The 19,911-nt window shown below is 46.7% G+C and overlaps 1 protein-coding gene across 1 annotated transcript in view; it reads right to left on the bottom strand.

The window, feature by feature from the left end:
- Nucleotides 1-13,465: 13,465 nt before the first annotated feature.
- Nucleotides 13,466-19,911, bottom strand: part of zeb1b (zinc finger E-box binding homeobox 1b) — a 50,612-nt gene continuing 44,166 nt past the window's right edge. The window contains exons 6-8 of the mRNA XM_084566281.1: nucleotides 18,085-19,757; nucleotides 16,752-16,932; nucleotides 13,466-15,421 (exon numbers count right to left, since the gene is read on the bottom strand). Coding sequence (XP_084422407.1) covers nucleotides 14,709-15,421; nucleotides 16,752-16,932; nucleotides 18,085-19,757 — 2,567 coding nt within the window. The 3' untranslated portion in view covers nucleotides 13,466-14,708. The remainder of the gene's footprint in view (nucleotides 15,422-16,751; nucleotides 16,933-18,084; nucleotides 19,758-19,911) is intronic.

Genomic DNA, 19,911 nt, shown 5'->3' on the forward strand with positions numbered 1-19,911 from the left:
AAACAAGAAACCAAACAAGCAGCAAAAGCAAATCATCTCGACATTTTAGCACCGTTCAGCTCATTGTTGTGGTTTTATCTCATGTTTTGGTTCAGTCTCGCAACTTTTTCTTCTACATTCAAGATGAATTTGTCTTTTTTTTGTCCTTTTTAATTAATAAATCTCCAAAGATTTGTCAGCGTCTGTAATCCTCACAAGCCTCGAAGCATTTAAAGGCCTTCGTTTCACGTTTAAAGGGGAACTGCTGTTTTTTTTACAACCTGGACCTTATTTCTGGCATAAAATACGGTCGTTTACTCACCCATATAACTTTTAATTGTAACTTGTATTCCTTTAGGAGCTAATTAGATCAGCGTATATCCATATAGCTGGAGTGATGTTCTGCTTGTTTACCTGCAATTTGCTACTGCTATGGTTCGTGCTCAGAATCGGAAAAATATTCAGCCATGATGATGATAACAGGTAACTCTGGACACAACGGGGAATAGCACTAGCGTATCATAACAAAATATTGGTGAAATGAACGAGTTTCGCGGCAGATAATGTGTTATTTAGAGGCTGTGTCTCGGTGCCCCATTCACTCCCACTATATGGATATACACCGATTTAAATATCTCCCAAATGACTACAAATTACACAAAACTTATATGGGTGAGTAAACGACCGTATTTTATGCCATAAATAGGGTCCAGGTTGTAAAAACAAACAGTAGTTCCCCTTTAAAGTAAGATTGAAGGAAGTCAGACGAGGAAAGTCGTAATAAAAGACACTGGTTAGAGAGTTTTAACCAGTCAGAGACCGGTCCGTCATGTGGTCCGTCACCACATAAAAACCACCCAAACCATTTGATTGTCCCGGTAAATCGTTGCAGGAGCATAATCATCTCCCAAGGATGTGACTCCAGATCAGCTTGAGTCCTGTAGCAGGAAGATTTAATAACATAACGATGTTCGTTAGCATTTAGCAGCTCAAGAACCAAATAGAGATAAAATAGGTTTAATATCAGACTTAATGTTTAAATACTCTAAACGGACGCTATCGTCCTCTTATCGAATATCACTTTCAGACACCAGCGCGGATGTTTGATATTTGGATGGCTGACAAACAGAAATCTGGATTTAATGATTAATTAAACATATCATTGATTCACATCATTTTATGGCGTCTGGATCACGACTCTGAATGTTAATACTGTTAAATTAAATCTTAATCTCTTAACACTCCTTTTAAATTTAAATATTAAAAGGGTTTCTCTTGTCATTTTAAATAGTATTTATGCTATTTCACGGTATTTATCTTTGTTATATACGTATAGTTGTCTTGTATTTTACGCTTGATTTGTTGTATAGAGGTAAACGTATTACTATTATTCTTGTTGGACTGGATTATTACATGTTTCATGTGTTTCATGGCTTTAAAAATCATCTGGTGACGAAGGCCGAGCCTCTCCTTGACCCATGTGTTCTACCGTGGTCCCAAAATACAGAAATTTTTGAAAGATATTTCTGTAATTGTGTCTCGCTTTTTAGATATTCAACTAAACATGGAACCTTATATTTGTAGTGTAGCCCTGAGACAGACTGGAGACATGTCCAGGGTGTGAGATCAGCTTTTCATTAAATGATTTCAACTCTTTGTCCACCGTACCTGCTCCAGAGGGTAGTTTCTTTATTTTATGTTAATTTATGTATTTACTTACACACATATTATTTATGTTTTAATCCACCATAGCTGTATAAATGTACAGAGACATGTTTAAAACTAGAAATTGTCCTACGAGGTCAAAACTGACCCGGGACCCTTTGAATATTTATGAAGCCTTAAATAAAATTTAATTTTAGACAACTTCTTCTCAGATAATTACTATATACACCTATCAGCCATAACATTATGATCACTTTCCTAATATTGTGTAGGTCTCCCTTGTGGTGACTCATCAGGGAATGGACATGGGCCTTCTGAGGGTGTCCTGTGGTGTCTGGCAATGCAGTGTTGTTAGTGGGGGGGCCTTTGAGGGGAGGGGCCTCTGTGGATCATCCCACAGATACTTGATCAGTTTGGGATCTAGTGAATTTGGAGGCCAGGTCAACACCTTGAGATGTTCTTCATGTTTTTTTTTTTTTAGTTGTTCTTAAAGTGTTTTTGTGGCTGCATCCTGCTGGGGATGGCTGCTGCCATCAAGGAGTGTCATTGCTATGGGGTGGGGGTGCCTGGTCTGGTCTAGGTGGGTCCTAACCCTAACATTCAGGTCCAAAAGTTTCCCAGCAGAACATTGAATTGTCACAAGATGGTTTAAATGTTATTCACTTCTCCTTCCCCTGGTTTTAATGTTGTGGCTGATTGGTGTATTTATATCAAACTATGTGCCATAGAACCATCTGAGACCTGGAGGACAGTAGGAAGGTTCTACTTTAATGTATGTTTCTATTGTTTTTATTGCAGTAATGTTTCATGTTTCTTCCTGCAGTGTCTCTCCTCCGCCACTAGGGTGTAGTGAAGAACACGGATTCAAACCCTCGGCTCCGGCGACCCAGATGCATACCTGCTCCAGGCTGCGCTGTTTATTCTCCTTGGATTAACTTCCCCAAACGTCCACCCTCCCTCCCTCCCTCCCTCCCTCATCTTCCTCCTCCTCCTCCTCTTCTCCCACCTCCACACAGGGAAGGAAAAACAACTAGAGACACTTGGCTCTTCAGCACATGGCAAATCTGCTCTGACTGAGCTTGTAAACACACAAACACACACACACAGAAACACACACACACATACACAGAAACACACACACACACACTCTGACAAAATCAAGCTTTTGCCACCGTTGCTCCCGGTCCCCTCTGCATTAGCATGGAAGTCATCCATATTGATGCTAGGTGATTCATGTGCTGCCAGCCTCTTTGTTTTATCTTTTCTTGCCTCCTCGCCCCCTTTTACCCGGGCTAGGCTTTCTGGGGATCAGGGAGAACGAGGGGAGGGAGGGGGGGTGAGGCGGCGTGGAGGGGTGGGGGTGATTAAGGCAAAGGAGAGATGGAGGAGTGGTTGACCGAGGGACTCCGGGGTGGTGATGGGAGGGGGGTGGGAGCAGGTTTGCTGCCTCCGTCCTCCCCTCCTCCTCCTCCTTCCCCCGGTCCCCCCGGTGATGAGGTGGAGCCTAATTGATTTGTCAATGTGGAGCCATCTGGCACAGAAAGATGGGGCTCCAACCTGTTCTCCTTCCTGAGGTGGGAGGAGGTGGGGGGGAGGTGGAGGGGCAGGTTGGATTACACACACATGACACATGCACTCCTTGGGATTTTATGATATCTTTGTCTTTTCCTTTTATTTTTTGCACTCACATTTGAGGACAAAGTGCTGAACTGGTCCCGCTCACCTCACCCCCCCCCCCCCCCCCCCCCCCCCTCGTCCCCCTCGTCCCCCTCACCTCCACCTCCCTACCCTGCCTCCCCTCCAGCTCACACCTAGTGAATGATGGCCGAGACAGAAGGCACGGCCCGAGCGTGGAGGGGCTGGAGCGCCGGGGCAAAATGGAAACACAAACACATCTCTTAGCCATCACACACACACACACATGTGGGGGGGCAGGCAGGGGGGGCCCCCAAAGGGGATCAAAAGGTCACAGGTCCCGTTGGACGCTGGCACAGAATCAAGGCCTCCAGTGTCTTAATGAAAAGAGCTTGAGGAAATGGGGACAGACAGAGACAGAAGGAGAGAATGGACGCTGCCGGCGCTGATTAGTGTCCCTCCTCATCATCTGGTTTTATCCCCCAGACCGCCTCCCCCCTTTTCTCCCCTAGACCCCCCCCACCACCACCACCTCAGCCTCATGCCTAGTGTCGTTTCAGACGTTATGATGAGACGAAGTGATACCTCAGTTAGTGTCGGTGGATTTAAAAGACAAAACTCTCTCCACGCCGTCCTGATTCAAATGTTGGCACTTTAAACGAGCCGAGGTGAGACGAGCCGCTGGCATCCCCGGGGCGAGGTGACGATGTCTCCGACTGAAGATTTGTACGTTTGGAAATCTGCAGATTATTTCTAAAATAAACACTTTCAAGTTGCCCAAGATGAGGAAGAGGGAAGAGGAGGAGGAGGAAGAGCAGCAGAAGCAGCCAAGACTGACACAAGACGCTGAAATGTTAGCGACAGGTCGACTGGAGAGTCAAACGAGCCGCTGATGATTAATCGGTTTAATGATGAGGTGCAATCAGAAATCTGCGTGTCACGGTGATGAAGACATTATCACCTGGTGTCTTTCAGATCATTTCTTTGATTGTAGCATCTCATAACTTCACCTCTCTGATTTCCTTTAAATGTTCTCAGTCACAAAACTCAAACCTTGTTCACACGCTGCAGCAAATATCGAGAAAACATCGACTCCCTGATGACAGGAGACCTGGCATTCATCGGTGTGGATGTTACTTAGACATGTAGCACCCACCTAGACCAGACCAGGCACCCCCACCCCCAACCCTTAGGATCCAAATGCCCCCACTAATAGATGGTTTAGACTTCTGCGTCAGTTTGACTCTGTGCAGACCCTAACACCGTAGCCTGACGTGCACCTCCCCTGAAATAAATTAGTCTTGTTTCCTCTTCAGTATTTCCGGCTGCTTCTCCATCTCCGCATTTTTCTAATTGATTGTTTTAGATCAATAAAGATGGAACACATGGAGGAAAGGTTAACTGAGGAGGTGCGTATAGGTGCAAGCATTTGTACGACTCTGTGAATGTTTAAGTCGCCATTGTTGAAAAAGTGAAGCAGGAAGTGGAAACAATAAATGAAGCCCGACTGACGAGCGCACAAGTACAGAGCTCCGGTAGCTGACGTCACCCTGCACCGGCAACCACAACACCGCCGCCATTGAATTACTATTCAGTTGACAGCTGCGAGGAACTAACCAACTTGTCCTTGTACCATTCATTCATTCATTCATTCATTCATCTTCTGTAGCCACTTGTTCCTGTTATGGGTCGCAGGGTCTGCTGGAGCCTATCCCAGCTCTCATTGGGCAAGAGGCGGGGTCCACCCTGGACAGGTCTCCAGTCTATCACAGGACTAACACAGAGAGACAGACAACCAACCTAACCAGCATGTCTTTGGACGGTGGGAGGAAGCTGGGGAACCTGGAGAGAACCCACGCAGACACAGGGAGAACATGTAAACTAGACACAGAAAGGAACCAGTCGGCCCATGATGGATTAGAACCCGGGACCTTCTCGCTGTAAGGCATCAGTGCTAACCACCTCTACGAGCAAAGGGGAAATCATTTTAAAGGATTTCCCAAAGATCCCGCAAAAGACGGAACAAGAAAACGGAGCTATGGGATCCCTCTTGTGTAGCGATCACTTTATATCAGGTACAGAATCCAGTGTTTTCCAAGTGTAACGTCTTGTTTGTTTAGTTTTTAACACCATGTCCAACGGGTTTCTGTTCATAAAGGCGAGTTAGGCTAATGTTTATAACGTGGATCAGCTCTAAAACTACTCACAGTGAGAAAGAAATTCAGGATTAAACAGTTACTTGTAGTTGTAGTTGCGTTACCGTCATGAACCTCCTCAGAAAAATTAACGGCTGTTTCAGTGCTCGAAAAAAATCCCACCTGGCTCATGATAAGGGTCCTTGTACTGGTCATTTTCTATCTGTTTAAAGTCAGAAGGCCCATGTCCATTCTCTGATGAGTCACAACTGTTTTGGAGGCCTGCACAATATTAGGAAGGAGGTAAAAGAGATGAGATTATCACAGACGAGTCCCTCCCCCCCGTCGTAGTTTCTCTCTGTCATCAACAAACAGGAACTCCCTCTCATTATTTACTCTTTTAGGCCGTAATGTAAAAAGCTGTGGAGCCTCTGGAGCCGCCGTAGACACAACAGCCGCTCGGTGTCCGATGTTAGCGGAGGGGGAGGAAGAGCAAAACCGCTGATAAGAGCTGGATTCAAAACAACAGGTGCCTCTCGGCCTCTCGGCTTGGGGAGGAGAAACAGGACAGGCGCATATCTGAGGGAGGTGAAAGGAGTGCAGGTATCGCAGCGACGACCGCGGTTGCTAAAACACAGAGCTTCCCTTCTCTTAACCTTAGAGCTTAAACTCCCAGGAAAACACCCAGACATCCCCCAGAGGAGACGGAGAGAGAAAGAGAGGCGGAGGTGAAAGGTCGTCTCTGCTGCTGAGGCGCGTACACCTGAGGAGGAGGAGGAGGAGGAGGAGGAGGAGGAGGTAAAGGTCGAGCACGGCGGGACTGCGTTAAAAAAACACATTCCTGACTAGAGCGAGAGACGAGGAGAAAGCCTCAGCAGTGTCGAGGTGACCTGAGCGTGAGAGGGCGGAGGGTCGGTTTATCTGAGCTGTCGGCCGCTGAGTGACTTACAGCCCGGGAGCACATCTGGAGGTTTGCTGCAGGACGTTTATCTCCTGCTGGTCCACAGAGACGCCTCCGTCCTCAGAGACAGAGACGGAGACAGAGCTACGATGATAGAGGACGTTTTACATTTCTACAGATCGTTTAGAAAGATTAGAAGTTATCTAATTAGTAAATACAGCTTGAGTCAAGTTCTAGTCGTAGACCTAGTCCTGCACCGATCAGCCACAACATTATGACCACTGACAGGAGAAGTGAATAACATCTTGTGACGATTCAGTGTTCTGCTGGGACACTTTTGGACCTGGCATTCATTGGTGTGGATGTTACTTAGACATGTAGCACCCACCTAGACCAGACCAGACACCCCCACCCCATAGCAATGACACTCCTTTCTTCTACACACACAAGAACGCTTTAGGAACAACTCAAAAAAACATGAAGAACAGCACAAGGTGTTGACCTGGCCTCTAAATTCACTAGATCCCAAACTGATCAAGTATCTGTGGGATGATCCACAGAGGCCCCTCCCCTCAAAGGCCCCATCTTAACAATATTTTGTTCAAAGACACCACAGGACGCCCTCAGAAGGCCCATGTCCATCCTCTGATGAGTCACCACGAGGGAGACATGCACGATATTGGTCATAATGTTATGCCAGATCGGTGTATGCATCACTGACCCCGTTACCTTTGACTTTTAGAGACGTTCTGCATCACATGCGCGCACATAAAACTTCTATTTCTATCTTTGAAAGGACTTTCCCTCACCCCCACCTAAAAAAAACAACATTGTGGAGCTTTTGTAGTCCCGTCCTTCTGAGAGGAGGACGATCTCTGGAGACCGTGACATGTCTCCTCCTCTGAGGCGAACCTGGAAAAAGAACAAACCAAAAACATGAGAGCAAAACATTTTGTCCAAGTTGCCTCTGCAGCTGTGCAGCCGTCGGAGGTTTATCAGAGGGTCCTTGAAGCAGAAAGGTGAACATTTAAGACGGTGTAAAGAGATGTCACGCCTTTATTTCATTTATTTATTTATTTGTTTATTTTATTTTACGGGCTTATCCGGCGACCTCCAGAGCGAGCCAATCAGCCGGCAGCTTTGGGGGACGAGACGGTGTTTGAAGGTCCGGGGCTCCTCTCTGAGGACAACGGGACAATGGGATTATTACACCGGGACACACATCACCAGAGGAGGAATGGATATTTGTGTGTAGTAGTAGTAGTGTGTGTGATCATGCATGCTTCCCCGTACGTGTGGGAGGACCAAAGCATACAAGAGTGGGTAGATGGGTGGAGGTGTGTTATGTACGTGTGTAGCATAATTCTGTGTGTGTGTGTGTGTGTGTGTGTGTGTGCGCAGGCAGGTGGGTGGTAGCTTTTCAAAGAGCAGACCATTTAATTGAATTCTGTGCAGCTCCTTGTTATTCTAGTCATGACTGAGAGCTGCTCCGTGTTGTCCCAGCAGTGTGGGAGGGCCCGGCCATACCTGCAAACACTGGCTGGTTTGCACAAAATGTGTGTGTGTGTGTGGATGTGAGGTGTGTGTGTGTGTGTGTGAGAGAGAGAGAGGCAAAGGGTTGTGAGGTGATTGTGGTTGCGCTGGTGTTTTTCTAGCGCAACTCGAGTCCCGATGTGGTAACGAGGAGGGGAAGTGGTGAAAGTCAGCCCTGAACCTCACCCTGAAAAGAAAGCATGAAACTGCCAGAGCGCTATTACTGACACACAGAGAGAAAGAGAGAGAAAGAAAGAGAGAGAGAGAAAGTTTGAGATTTGAGCTTTTAACTCATTGTCCTTATTACAGAGCAGCAGCCGTGCAGGAGAGGACGGAGTCAGTCCAGCGCAGTGTGCCGCCTAATGAAACCAACAAGAGTCTCTCAAAAGCAATTACAAGCTTAAACGACGAGGCATAAATTTCATTTCTGCGAAAGATTTCACCAGGGCTTATCTCTGAGAAACGCCGTAATGGGATTCAACTGGAAGGAGGACGAGGAGGAGGAGGATGAGGAGGAACATGTATATCTATATAAGTGTGCGTGTGTTATTGGTAAAAGGTTGACCAGGATTCGAGGTAAACGACTCTCTCGGCTAAAAACAAGGACAAAAAAAAAAAGCCTTGGTGGATCTCGACGTGGTTAACGATTGGTTTCATATTACCGCCGCTGAAGGGTAATTCTCCTGGGAGATGTTTGAGGTACGAGCTAAATACAGAACAATCCAATCAACCCCCTCCGCCCCAGAAACACACAAACACACACACACACATACACATATATATATATATATACGCTGACCTCCTTTAATGGTGACCCTGCAGCTCTTTGACCTCTGCAGACGTGGACACACACCTGCTTTTATGGTTTAATTAAGTCGATGGGGGACAAAGTTTAGGGAATGCTTACGTTTTTCTGGGCTCCACAACTTTTTTTGAGGATGGGTGCGTTGACTCAATGGAAAGTCCTGTCTTTTTTAAAGTCAAAGGACACGGGGTGACCACCTTCCTAATATTGTGCAGGTCTCCCTTGTGGTGACTCATCAGAGAATGATGAGTCTGAGGGTGTCTTGTGGTGTCCTTTGGTTCCTATGATTTGAGGGGAGGGGCCTCTGTGGATTGTTCAATTCAGGTGAATTCAGTTTTACTCATATAGCGTCAATAACAAAACAGATTGTCTCAAGACGCTTTACAAAACCCGGCGTCAAAACCCCAGAGCAAAAGCATGTGTTAAGGAAAAACTCCCCCTTATCAGGAAGAAACCTTGAGGGGGGAGAGAGGGACACCACAGTAGTACCACAGAATTGCATGAGTAGTAATAGAGAAGAAATTAGATAAGAAACTAGAGGATAGGAGCTCGGTGCTAGTGCATCATCCCCCCCCCCCCCCCCCCCCCCCCCCAGCAGCCTAGGCCTATAGCAGCATAACTAAGGGATGGTTCAGTCCAGCTCTAACTATAAGCTTTATCAAAAAGGAAAGTATTAGTCCTGACCTTAAAAGTAGAGAGGGAGTCTGCCTCCAGAACCCAAACTGGGAACTGGTTCCACAGGAGAGGAGCCGGACAGCGGAAGGCTCTACCTCCCATTCTACTTTTTGAAATCCTGCTGGGGATGGCTGCTGCCATCAAGGAGTGTCATTGCTATGGGGTGGGCGGTGCTTGGTCTGGTCTGGTCTGGTCTAGGTGGGTCCTCCATATGACTCAGTATCTCTAGAAATAGTCATATCAGTGAATGAGCGTCTCTAGTGACAGTTGCTCCACAGCCTCCAGATGTGTCTGGGCGTCTGTTTCAGAACCAAACACTCTTACTCAGATATCTTTGTGCGTTCAGGAGCTCCACTAACAAACCTCTCTCACAGGATGCTGTGTCTTGCGGTATTTGTGTAACGATAACCGCCCTGTCAGCTGTTGTTGACCGTGACTTGAATGTGTAACAGTTTGTGCCGGTAAAAGACCGTAAATCTCTGCGGAGCTCCGTGTCTCACCGTTAACGTACCGGAGGCTGCTGATGAACTGATTTTCACTTATGTCTGCTGACCGGCGCGTTGGAATCCGCCTCTGAAACAGCAATTTGTCACATGAAGTGGTGTATTAACCTGCCCCCCGTCTACACACACACGCTACACACACTACACACACACAATGTGTCTGTGTACGTTCTGCTATTTAGTGGTTGAGTAAATGAACATGATATTTAAGTGACTGCTATTTCCTGAACGGCGGGGTTTTCTTTCCTCCTCCCCCCCCTGGCTTTTCTCTAAATTTCCCCAGGGAGCCTCGCCCCCCCTCTGGGTTTGGCTCCGTGTCAGCGTCCCAGCAGCCATGATACTTCATCAGGCTTTTGCGCCGTTATTGGCAAGAGCACTCCGTATCCTCTTAGCAGTTATAGCTTTTCAATTTTCCTTTGAAATGCTGAGCCCAGCAGAACATGTTGCAATATCTTGGCTTCAGGTCCTGGACCGGGGCTGAGAGCCTGTAAAAAGGGCCCCGCGTCCCGGACGAGGAAGCCGCGGGGCTGAAACGCCGCTTGACCTTTGTGGAGTTTGAGAGCGGAGCCTCGGTGCTGCTGTAACCGCCGTTAAAGACATTTATAATAGCTGCAATTACAAGATGCTGTTGGACGGTGTGGACTGTCCTATAAAGCATTATTCCACCGACACACCCTCCCTCTCTTCCTCCATCCCTCCTCCATCCGCAGATATCCCCCGGGGAGCCGTTTAACAGGATGGCAGAGTGAAACCTCTGACAGATTATTCCATCTTTCACTTTCCCCAACTCTCACAAACACTCAGGTAGTTTCACTTCTGCAATCCCTCCATCCTCACACCACCTCCACCATCACCTGCCCTCCCTCTGAACTAAGCGAATCAAACTTCTTCTTAAGTATTTCCAGAAAGCGTCCCTCCGTCGTAGCCAGGCCGGAGCTGGACTTTGTTTCTGGGAAGGCGAGGGTAGAAAACAACCATTCAGAGAGAACTATCAAATATGTTCAGCAGCTATTGTATCATTTTTCAGCTCCTCCACCGACTATGGATTTTTTGGTTCCATTCCATTACTAATTCATGGAGGTGGAGGGGCTGGGGTCGACCCTCCTGGAAACCCAATCTGGATCAATAGGGTTGACCTTGGGGCTGGGCCTGCTAGCAGACAGACCGGACTGATCACTGAGGGCTTGTACAGTATATTTATTTCATATCATTTAGTTTAAATGCATAGCAATGAGACGTTTCTTACTTTTTAGGTAACAGTCGGCTCTGAATGAAGGAGCTACAGTCTGCAGCTTAAATGAGCCGGGGCTGGCTTGTTAGCGGCGGCCTCAAGTTAATATTGTATTAGTTGTTTATGCAGAAATCTCATCTCACTCAGACCGTCCAAGTCAGAGCGAGGCCAGCTACTGTACCTCCAGGCGGAGAACGCTTCATGAGTACAGACAAAGCCGGTTAGAAATTGTGTTTAAACATATTAATGTTAGCGTAAATTCAGCTGATTTATGTTTAATGTATGCGTCTAATTGTGTTTTAATCAGCGGAAATTAACCAGCCAAGGTCTGAGTCTACGTGAAGGCTACAAATTTTCCTGAACTTCTGATTCTTCCGACATTACTTAATGATAAAAAATGTGAAAATTACTTCCTGAATCCAAAGAGCGAAGCTGAAACAAGAGGAACTGGACCTGCTATAGTTGCTATACTGTGTTTGTGAAGTTGGGTTCCTTTGTTGAGCATCTGATCAGCTTCTGATTTAAGAGAACCAATGGGGAAGTGAACGTGTCGCACTTTCTAACCGAGCAGCTGCATTCAGGCTTTCTGGAGACGCTCCTCCACCGTTTTAGCCCGGTGCCAATTATCTTGTGTCCTCATACTCCAGCATTAGTCAAAGGGTGCTTGCAGCAAAGTGCTTGTCCCAGTGGATCCCACAGACACTTGATCAGTTTGGGATCTAGTGAATTTGGAGGCCAGGTCAACACCTTGTGATGTTCTTCATGTTTTTCTGAGTTGCTGCCATCAAGGAGTGTCATTGCTATGGGGTGGGGGTGCCTGGTCTGGTCTAGGTGGGTGCTACATGTCTAAGTAACATCCACACCAATGAATGCCAGGTCCAAAAGTTTCCCAGCAGAACACTGAACTGTCACAAGATGGTCAAAGTTATTCACTTCTACTGTAAGTGGTCATAATGTTGTGGCGGATTGTTGTATTTACTTGAATGTAGATTCAGTAAGAACGTCCTGACAAACCAAGCAGGTTGTAATTGATGTATTTTATTGTGAGATGGGGAGTCATAAAAAAAAAAATGAACAAAAAAAATCAAAAAAAACAAACAATCACTATAAAAAAAAAAAAAAAAGATGGAGGGCGGGGCGTTAAAATGGGGGGAGGGGCATATAAAAGTGGGCGTGGTTGTGACCCTGACATATAAAGTAACAAATTGGCACAAATAAAAACATAAACGGACAAACGTCAATATTATTTTGGCTTGGCAAAAAAAAAAGAAAAAAAAGAACAAACAAAATAAAACGAGGACAGTTTGTGGTGGTTAAGGATCATCCTTCAATACAACAGCACACACTCATGCTATTAGACATACAATTAGTTTTCAAAAAGTTCAGTAGCTTCGTATTAAGAGAGGGGAAAGAAAACTAACATGAGAATGGATGCAGAGAGGTCACAGGTTCCAATCTTCAGGCTTGCAGGGTTCGAGTTTCTCTCTTTTAATTATTTTTTTTTATTTATTTAAATCCTTCGAAGAAAAACATTAGTTTGTAAAACATACTTCAGTATGTCGGAGTCTTATTTTTCCAGGCCGGTAGTTATTTAGCCTTTTTCTTTTTTTCTTTTTTAATGTTTTTTCTTCCCATACTAAAATATATTATCGTATTAATACAAACTACAGTATTGTACACTACATAGTGTAATAAATAACCATAAAGAAATATAAAAAATAAGACACATAAATATAAAAGTTCTCTATGACTAAACAGACGACACCCATCTCGTCGGGGTGGGGGTAATACTGCCATTGCTTGGGAACACACAGTACACACACACGGAAACAGAACATAACACAACGTAAGAGACGAGAAAATAATAAAAAATAAAACAAAACAAAATAATACTGACAGGTAAAACGTTGTTGAATTAAACTCCTGCGATTTGCCTACGTTTTGTTACCTGAAGAGACGTCTGAGCGTTTTTCATGGTGTGTTAAACAAGTGCACTGAATGAGCTTTGAGAAGGCAGGACACAGTTAGTCGTTAAGATTTAAAAAACAAACAAAAAAAGAAGAAGAAGAAGAAGTGTGCATTGTAATTATTTTAGTTGCTCAGGTTAGAAATGAAATCTAAAATTTATGACACATGGTTAAGTTCTACTCTCTCGGGTGTGGTGGCGGCGGGGTCGGGGTCGGGGTCGGGGCGGGGGCCAGTCAAGGTCAACAGTATTCCGGTATTATTGTTTGATCTGGGACCCGGCAATACCTGATCGTAGCTGCTAAGCTTCAACAGCGATATTCAATGGCACTTTTGATATGCATGCTTCTCTTGTTTAGTTTGATTTTTGTTTAAATATTTTTTATTTTTTTTGCATAAGGCTCTGAGTGGAACGGGGGATTGGGGGGGTGGGGTAGGTAGAGGCAGGATCAGACAGCTTTCTACGTCCCCGTTCTGCTAGCTCTGAACATTTAAAGCGTAACATTTGACATTCTGGCTCATTCGCTTCCTTGTTTTACAGCCGCACGTTAGCGTAGCGTTAGCATAGGTTGTGGAAACAGGAAGTCGTTGTTTTAGGCTGTAAAGGCAACCGGCTAATCGCACTAGCGTCTCTACAGCTCGGTAATTAGCGTGCATCTCGTTTGTTGAATCTGTTCAAATGTGTAAAATTGTAGTTCTGGGACGGGGGAGGGGCGGTGGTAGTGGTAGTCGGGGGAGGGGAAGGGGAGAAGGTAAGGAGGGGGATGGGTTATGTGCCAAACTATTAGAGTACAGACCGAACAAACGAGACGTAAGCATTAGTGGAGCTTTTGTTTTGTTCAGGTACAGCCTTGCTAGCCGTACATTTAGTCCCGCTCCAGCTACGCTAACCAGCTAACAGCTAACAGCACCGATTTGAGAATTTTATTGGATTCCCCAAAAACGTCAAATGATTCCCAGTAATAAACACTGATTGGTAATGGTGTTAGTAAGATCCGTCAGCTCTCTCCGTTTGTTTTTGTTTTTTTTTCTTCTTAAGGCTCACAGTCCAATCAAAACAACACAAACAACATAACTGTAATGCTAACATCTGCTAGCATGATGGCGTGGTATATAGCGCGGTAATACTGAAGGGTAGACAACACAACTGCTCAATCCATAGGTAAACCAAGCCACTTGTAGTGCACAGGATTTTTTCTTATTTTCCTTCCAACTTAACAAAATACTGACTTTTTATTTCTTTTTTTTTTTTTTTTGTTCATTGGCAATAAAAAGATATAGAAATATCTCCCAACTGTACAGCTTTTAAAGGTTAAAATATGAGTGATAAAATTAGTAACACTGATAAAAACAAATGACCCAAGGTGTTTTAGTAATAAAACATTATCTAAAACGTGTCGGCTCTAGCTTCCAAAGTCTGTATAATGCATTTCCTTCGTTTGTTAAAATTCACGTTCGTCTTCTTCGTCTTGTTCTTTACAAATGGATTCTTCTAACAGAGAATTCGCTCTCCTGTGGAAAAGTCACTAGTATTTTTTTTATTTTTTTCAGGCACACCTGGATTTGTACACAGTAGTGAACTGAAACGAACTGTCAGAGCGGCCAGACTTCAGCTCTTGCGTTCCTCCTCTGCGTGGAGGAGGAGTCTGATTGTGTCTCATGGAGGAGTCTGGTTCCTCTTTCAGTCAGTGTCTCCTTTTTCCTGCGGCGTCTGGTTCCCGTCTTCAGAAACTGTGTTTGTTTCTCCTCCGCCTTCCTCCTCTGTGACCTCCTCCTTTGCTTCTTCCGTTTCCATTGCCTCCTCCTCTTCCTCCGCGTTGACTTCCTCCTCGGCCTGAGCGCTCCCGTGCTCTTCCTCCTGTCTCGTGTCGGCCTCCTCTTTCTCTTCGACCTCTGTTTTCTCTTCCTCTTCCACCGCTCTCTCCGTCACCTCCTCGTTCCTCTCGTCTCGCTCTTCCTCCTCCACCTCCTCGTCTCCCGCTTCATCCCCTATCTGCACCACCTGGATGTCATCCATGTCCACCGCGCCTTCCTCTTCCTCCTCCTCCTCCTCGCTCTCCTCGTCCTCTCTGGTGCTGCTCCCTCGCTCGTCCGAGTCCAGCTGCGAGGGGACCAGGTGCTGCATCTGAGCCTGACTCAGGGCCTCCATGTCGACGGGGGCCTCGCCGTCCTCCTCGGGGCTCTCCCGCCCCCCTGCTTGGTTCTGCGTCTCCTTCTTGCAGTACGAGTAGCGGTGGTTCATGTGCTGGGAGTAGGAGCCCGAGTGAGAGAAGCGCTTGCCGCACTTGTCGCACTGGTACGGTTTCTCCCCCGAGTGGAGCCGCATGTGTTCGATCAAGTGGTGTTTGTGTTTGAAGGCCTTGCTGCAGATGCCGCACTCGTGAGGACGCTTCCCTGCAGAGAAAGGGAAAACAGACGTTTATCAATATTATTAAAGAAAAAGAAATTTGTGTTGCGTAAACGGGAGTAGTTTTACCTCATGTGATTTAGATATTACCCCCCTGTATCTGTGTTTTACTCAGATGTGTCCCTGGTTATGATTTTCTACCTCTACACTTGTTGACAGCAACAAGGTTCTGGTTCCTTTCTGTGTGTAGTCTGCATGTTCTCCCTGTGTCTGCGTGGGTTCTCTCCAGGTTCTCCAGCTTCCTCCCACCGTCCAAAGACATGCTGGTTAGGTTCATTGGTGATTCTAAATTGGCCGTAGTAGGTGTGAGTGTCTCTCTGTGTGTTAGCCCTGTGATAGACTGGAGACCTGTCCAGGGTGGACCCCCCCTCTCGCCCCAATCACAGCTGGGATAGGCTCCAGCAGACCCCGTGACCCTCCAGAGGATATGCGGTTACAGAAAATGAATGAGTGACATTTGTCTGAATGTTTTGAGCTTGTTGTTTTCTGCGAATGAGTCAGCAACATCTTGATTTTCCACCCAAACATCTCTCCAAACTTTGGTTTATAACACTTCCTCCATAATAACTATGAATAGAACTAAAACAGCCCCAAATCACAGAGAGGCTGATGGCGAGAAGATAACGGAGAAATATGATTTGTCATTTGCAGACATGGACGATTTGCACTCTGCAATTATTAGAAATTACTAGAGGTCCAAGGGTAAAACTAGTACCAGCAAATAGGGCTTACAACAGCTCAAGCATGGAAGGAAAACAAGTGTGGAAAATCCCCCACATTGTTTCGTCGAAAAATGAATCAAAGAAAAGAAATTACAACAATCGAGCTTCAAAACTTCCAAGGAAACGTCATCCAGGCAGGGAGCAGCTAGTTTCACCTAAGATTAGCTCATCTGGAGCTGATAACTGTGGTTCCAAGCCAGGTATCGGGAGTAATAACAAAAAAAAAAAACGCCTCTGAGAGTGCTGACCCCGAGCTTGGCCGCAGAATCATCGTCTCGGAGCGATCCAAATCACTACCAGAGCTCGGCTCTTGCAACACTCGGTGCTTCACATGAGAAGCTGGCAGTGCAGAGGTGGGGAGTTGGCGGAAAGAAGTTCTCAGACCTCTTCTGTGCGTGTTGAGTAATACCTGCTGGAATGGAGGTGTCCACCCTTCTTTACGCCACAACACAAAATCCCCCCGCTCGCTCTGACTCATCTGTCCCAGGAGCCAACAGTGAGCGATGGTGAGACAACTCTGGCTCCTTAATTCCAGCTGTGTTTTAAAAACTACGTTTGCGCGCAAGACCCAGGGGGAAACACGTTGTGCGTTTACCTGTGTGTTCGTATTTGTGTCTCAGCAGCGAGCTGCTCTTCTGGAAGATCTTGTCGCACAGGTCGCAGGCGTACATGCCGCTGTCGGTCTTCTTCATCTTCTTCCTCAGAGGGCCCGAGTCGGAGTCGTTCTGCTCCTCCATGGTGGAGACGCCCTCCGAGCCCGTGTCCTGCCGCTCCTCCTGGGGTAACAGAGAAGTGAGGACGCAAAATTAGTCTTTTCTGTTTGTTCTACCGCAAAAGACAAACACATTTAATGACTCATAATACCAGTGAAGTGTTTGTACGTGGTTCGCAGGAAATGATGCTGAATCATATCCTACTCATAGCTCTCTAAAAACTTTTTTTCCATGACCCAAAACATACACACCTAGTGCATGTACGGTTTCCTGCTGTTATTCCCCTCATGCCGCAGTAAAAGAGGATGTTTGGCCTTATTAAGGAGAAGATATATATACAGTACGCACAGCCTTTTTTTATTTATTTTTTTTAACAAGGCAAGTCTATGCCAATCCACTTAACACAAAAGTATAATACAACAACAATAAATCAATGCGGCCGACAGAGGTGCTGCGTTTAAACAGATTCCAACAGATCAATAGGGGCTGTGCAGTAAAGTGCAGCCTCATGTCCTCTGGGTGACAGCCCAAGAAGATCACTCACGCGCCCTACACAGATCTACATCCATCATTACAGGCCCATTAGGTGTCTGCACAATGAAGAACTATTAAGGGCCATCATTTTTACAAAGAGCTGAATTTTGACGTTTCTATATATGACTTATTGATTGGTTTTTGGATGGTCTCGGACTATCCATCATGTTTTAGTGGTTCTGAACAATAAGAGGTAATGATCTGGACCATATCTGGACTAAATGCTTTGACTGATCGCTCCCGGCAGATAAAAGGCAACACCGGTCCGATTCTACTTGTTTTCCCAAACTGATACTGAATCCTGAGAATCAACTGGTGTAGAGAAACTAAAGAGGACGGAGAGCGTGGATGAAAGAAATGGTTTGAACTATTTGGGGAATGAAGTTTTCCAACTAAGAGTTAGACGAGTCAGACGATTGTAACCGCTCCCATAAAAGTATGGAAAATATGAACACCAGACAATTAGCTTAGCTTAGCATAAACACTGGAAACATAGATCAAGTAGTCTGCGTCAGAAAAAGACAAAATCCACCTACATGTAAGAAACAAAATCTTTTACCTCTGATCAGAGCATTTGTTTCCCCTGTTTCCAGTCTTTGTGCTAAGCTAAGCTAACTGGCAGCTATGTAGCAAACAGAAGTGGAGTCATATCCCAAAGTGCTGCACAAAAAAGTTGCATACCTTGATTCCGTTGAGGTGGAGCATCTCGTGCGTCTCCGTCCCTGCAGGGCTGTTTGCAGTAGTGGTATAGGTGTACGCCAGCTGAGGGATCAGGATAGTCTGTTTGTTGTTGGAGGCTAGTGCTCTTAGGCATTGCATTGTGGTCACAATGTCGAGGGGTTTGGCACTTTGATGGCTGGCGTACAGTGCGACGGGGCTGGCGCCCATGGCTGAGAGTGGCAATGTCTCTTTCTTTGTGCAAGTTAAGTTTAGGGGTTCTTCCGCGTTGGTGGAGCCAGAGGGAGGGGTCGGATAAAGGCGGGCTCTAGACGCCACTTTCTCCGCTTCCTCTCTGGCCAGCTTTGGCAGCGACAAGTCTAGGGGTCCCTCAGTGCTCTGGGGAAGGTCTGCTGGGACGGGTCCGCCAGCTGTCAGGTTTAGTGGTGAGGGAGAGGCCGGCGAGCTGTGAGCGCCATTGACCTCCGCCGGGGTGGCTTCTGTAGGGCTGTCCTGGGCCACAGAAGGGCTTATAGTGGCTGCGTCCTTCCCTGGGACCAGAGACACCACACTGTTAGCTTCACAGGTGTCCTCCTCCTCTGACGGAGGTGTCGGGGCGCCCAGTGATATCTGGCCCTCCTGCATTTTGTCAAACCACTTCTTTACTACGTGGATTGGCAGACTGACTGAGTCAGAGATCTTGGCCAGCTCGTCCTTGGTGGGCTCTGCATTTAAGGCAAAGTAGGCCTTGAGCAGGGACAAGAGGTTCTTTGGCTGGCTGCAGAGCCCCCCCTCTGACAGCAGGGCAGCAACAGCTGACTCAGACTTATCCAGGCTCTCTCCGTTCAGCCTGAGACCCTCCTTCTTGCAGTGCTTGAGGGCATGGAGGGCCTCCAGCCCGCCTGGACAGTTATCACACAGGAGACAGGTTTTAGTGGTCTTTTCCTCTTTTTCTTTCATCTCGTCAGCCCTGCTGCCTCTGATAGTAAGATCTTCTGGTAGTTTCTGGGACTTGAAAATGTCAGCGGTGGTGTGAGACATCGACTCCGGCTCTTTCTTCAGGTTGTGAGCCGTGAGCTGGCCCTGGTTGGGGTCCAAACTGTAGTTTATAATGATTTTTGCATTTCCATCCTGACCCACGATAGGCAGACTGATGGCTGAGATGAGTTGTTGCTGAGGGGAGTGGATCGTTCCAGTGGTTAACCCCGAGTTCACCTGGCCTTTGGCGTTGTTTTCCAGCACCTGGCGAATGACGTTACCGTCCACCGCCACTTTGAGAGCGTTCTGCAGGTCCGCCAGGTTGATGCTGATGGGCGACACCAGCCCCACAGTGGGCAGGACGACCGCTTGCACCGTGCCACCTCCATTGAAAACCCCACCGTTCATGGCGGTCGGGGACGTTATCAACGTCGGCTTGTACTCGTAGTCCACAGGCTCGGTCTTGATCTGGTTGAGGGGCAGCTGCTCCTGCAGGGGTTTGCTGTGCTCCAGCTTCTCCCTAATCTGAGTGCGGAGGGCTGAGGGCGGCGTGGGCAGCACCGGCGACGGACCCTGGCTCTGGGATTTGGAGTTCCCCAAGCGCGGCCGGCCGTTAATTGAGATGACACTGATGCACTTCTTACTACTGATGTGGGAGCTGTACGAGCCCGAGTGGGAGAATCGCTTCTTGCAGTTGGAGCACTCGTAGGGTTTCTCTCCTGAATAAAACCCACAACAGAGAGAGAAAACAAAGAGGTGAGGGGATGGAGGGGCGGTGGAGGAGGAGGCCAGGGGAGACACAGATTTCCATTAGTGAATGAAGCTAAATGAGCACGCCAGGCTATGAACGGTGCGACGGGAAAAAGCTCTAAT

Source organism: Chelon labrosus (genome assembly GCF_963514085.1).
Source record: "Chelon labrosus genome assembly, chromosome: 18".
In the NCBI taxonomy this organism is placed as follows: domain Eukaryota; kingdom Metazoa; phylum Chordata; class Actinopteri; order Mugiliformes; family Mugilidae; genus Chelon; species Chelon labrosus.